This window comes from Geospiza fortis, unplaced genomic scaffold (assembly GCF_000277835.1).
Source record: "Geospiza fortis unplaced genomic scaffold, GeoFor_1.0 scaffold1828, whole genome shotgun sequence".
Taxonomy (NCBI): domain Eukaryota; kingdom Metazoa; phylum Chordata; class Aves; order Passeriformes; family Thraupidae; genus Geospiza; species Geospiza fortis.
Genome location: NW_005054734.1, coordinates 124,504 through 126,003, shown reverse-complemented (window position 1 = coordinate 126,003; position 1,500 = coordinate 124,504). Strand labels below are relative to the sequence as shown.

At 63.5% G+C, this 1,500-nt stretch overlaps 1 protein-coding gene across 10 annotated transcripts in view; it reads right to left on the bottom strand.

The window, feature by feature from the left end:
- PCBP2 (poly(rC) binding protein 2) overlaps positions 1 to 718 on the bottom strand; it is an 11,812-nt gene extending 11,094 nt beyond the window's left edge. For all 10 annotated transcript variants that reach the window (XM_031065320.1, XM_005431010.2, XM_014311316.2 and 7 more), the window contains exons 1-3: positions 613 to 718; positions 242 to 265; positions 92 to 124 (exon numbers count right to left, since the gene is read on the bottom strand). In XM_031065320.1, coding sequence (XP_030921180.1) covers positions 92 to 124; positions 242 to 265; positions 613 to 681 — 126 coding nt within the window. In that variant the 5' untranslated portion in view covers positions 682 to 718. The remainder of the gene's footprint in view (positions 1 to 91; positions 125 to 241; positions 266 to 612) is intronic.
- Positions 719 to 1,500: the final 782 nt, after the last annotated feature.

The following is a 1,500-nucleotide window of genomic DNA, read 5'->3' as shown; positions in this document are numbered from 1 at the left end:
CCCGGCATTCCCCGCGCCATGCCGCCGCCGCGCCGCCTGCGGAGCCCGCGCCAGGCCCGCCATCCTGCCCCGCTCCCCGCCCCGCACTCACCTCCTCACGCATCTTCTTCACGGACTCCCCTTTCTGTGAGGCAACAGAGAAGGGAGAGAGGCGTCAGCGCCGCGGCGGGCAGGCGGGGAGGGAGGGGGGGGACAGGGAGAAGAGGAAAGGGAGGGCTAGGGGAGTTTGTTCCTCACTTACCTTCCCAATGATGCTTCCCACCTCCTGGGATGGAAACAAAAGCACCGTTAGTCAGCGTTCTAAAAACTCCTGGAGCCCCAAGCCTAAACTCGGCTCTTTTCACAGTCAAAACAAGCTCCTGAGCACTCGAGTTCTGCCCCTGAGAAAACTGGGGTTTATCTCAGTTGTGTTGATCTTGTTCCCCCACCTTAGCTCCCATCGGGTTGTTCTGCCCCCCCAATAATTATTTCCTTTGCTGGCTGCACCCCAGGATCTGCCCGGGCACCTGCAGCACATTCCTGGCCCCACAGCAGCTCCAGGAGACCCCAGGGAAGCTCCGAGCCCACCCCGTGCCAGGCCAGGGCTCGGGGCAGGGGGCTGGGAACACGAACCTTGCCGTGCATGAGTAGCCGGATGGTGAGCGTGACATTGAGACCCCCTTCGATGACTCCGGTGTCCATGGCGGGCAGCGCGGGGTCGGCTCAGGCGCGCTGGGGCCGGGGCGGGGGGGAGGGGGGCTGCGTGAGTGGGGGGCTGTGACCTGAGGGGCTCTGCCAATCCCCCCCAGCCTGTCCACGCAGGATTCCAGCCTCCCTGTGCTTCTTCTCCCTTCAAATCGCCCCCTGAAGTGTTGGGCCGATCCGCGGTGGTTTGGCTCCTCCTCCTATGAATTTCCAGAGCTGACCTGGCCCAATCCCACCTGGATCCAGCAACTCTTGGGGGCATGAGGGTCCTGCTCAGCCCTGCCTCCTCCCAGCCCTGCTCCTTGCAGGGGTTTCCCTGAGGGACAGCTGAATACTTCAGGGTGACCCCCGGTAGCACTGGGGACACAAATGGTTCCTGGACACAACCGGGGATGCCGAGGGGACACTGAGGACTAATCGTGGTCCCTACAGGTCCGGGGAAGCCGCGGTTCCCTGCGAGCCCCACACTCTTCCCAGCCCAAGTCTTCCTGCAGCTGCTGATGGGAGCGGGCACCCCAGTCCTGGGGGTTTGGCCCGCTGGACAGCCGGGATTGTGGGGAAAATAAACGGCATCGACATTCCCGAGCCCGCGCGGGGCCCCTCGGAGCAGGTTCCGAGGCGATTCCCTCAGACCCAGATAAGGCCACATGAGCGCACGATCAGGTTTCAAACCACCTGAGTCGGCAGCGTTGCAAAACAGCCCGGCCGGCCCCAGCCGAGCTTTTCATAGGAATCCGGTAAATAAACTCCCATTTCGGCCACCGCTTGTGCCCCATCAAAGTTGAACCACGGCCGAGGCAGGCCCGGGGCCCGGCT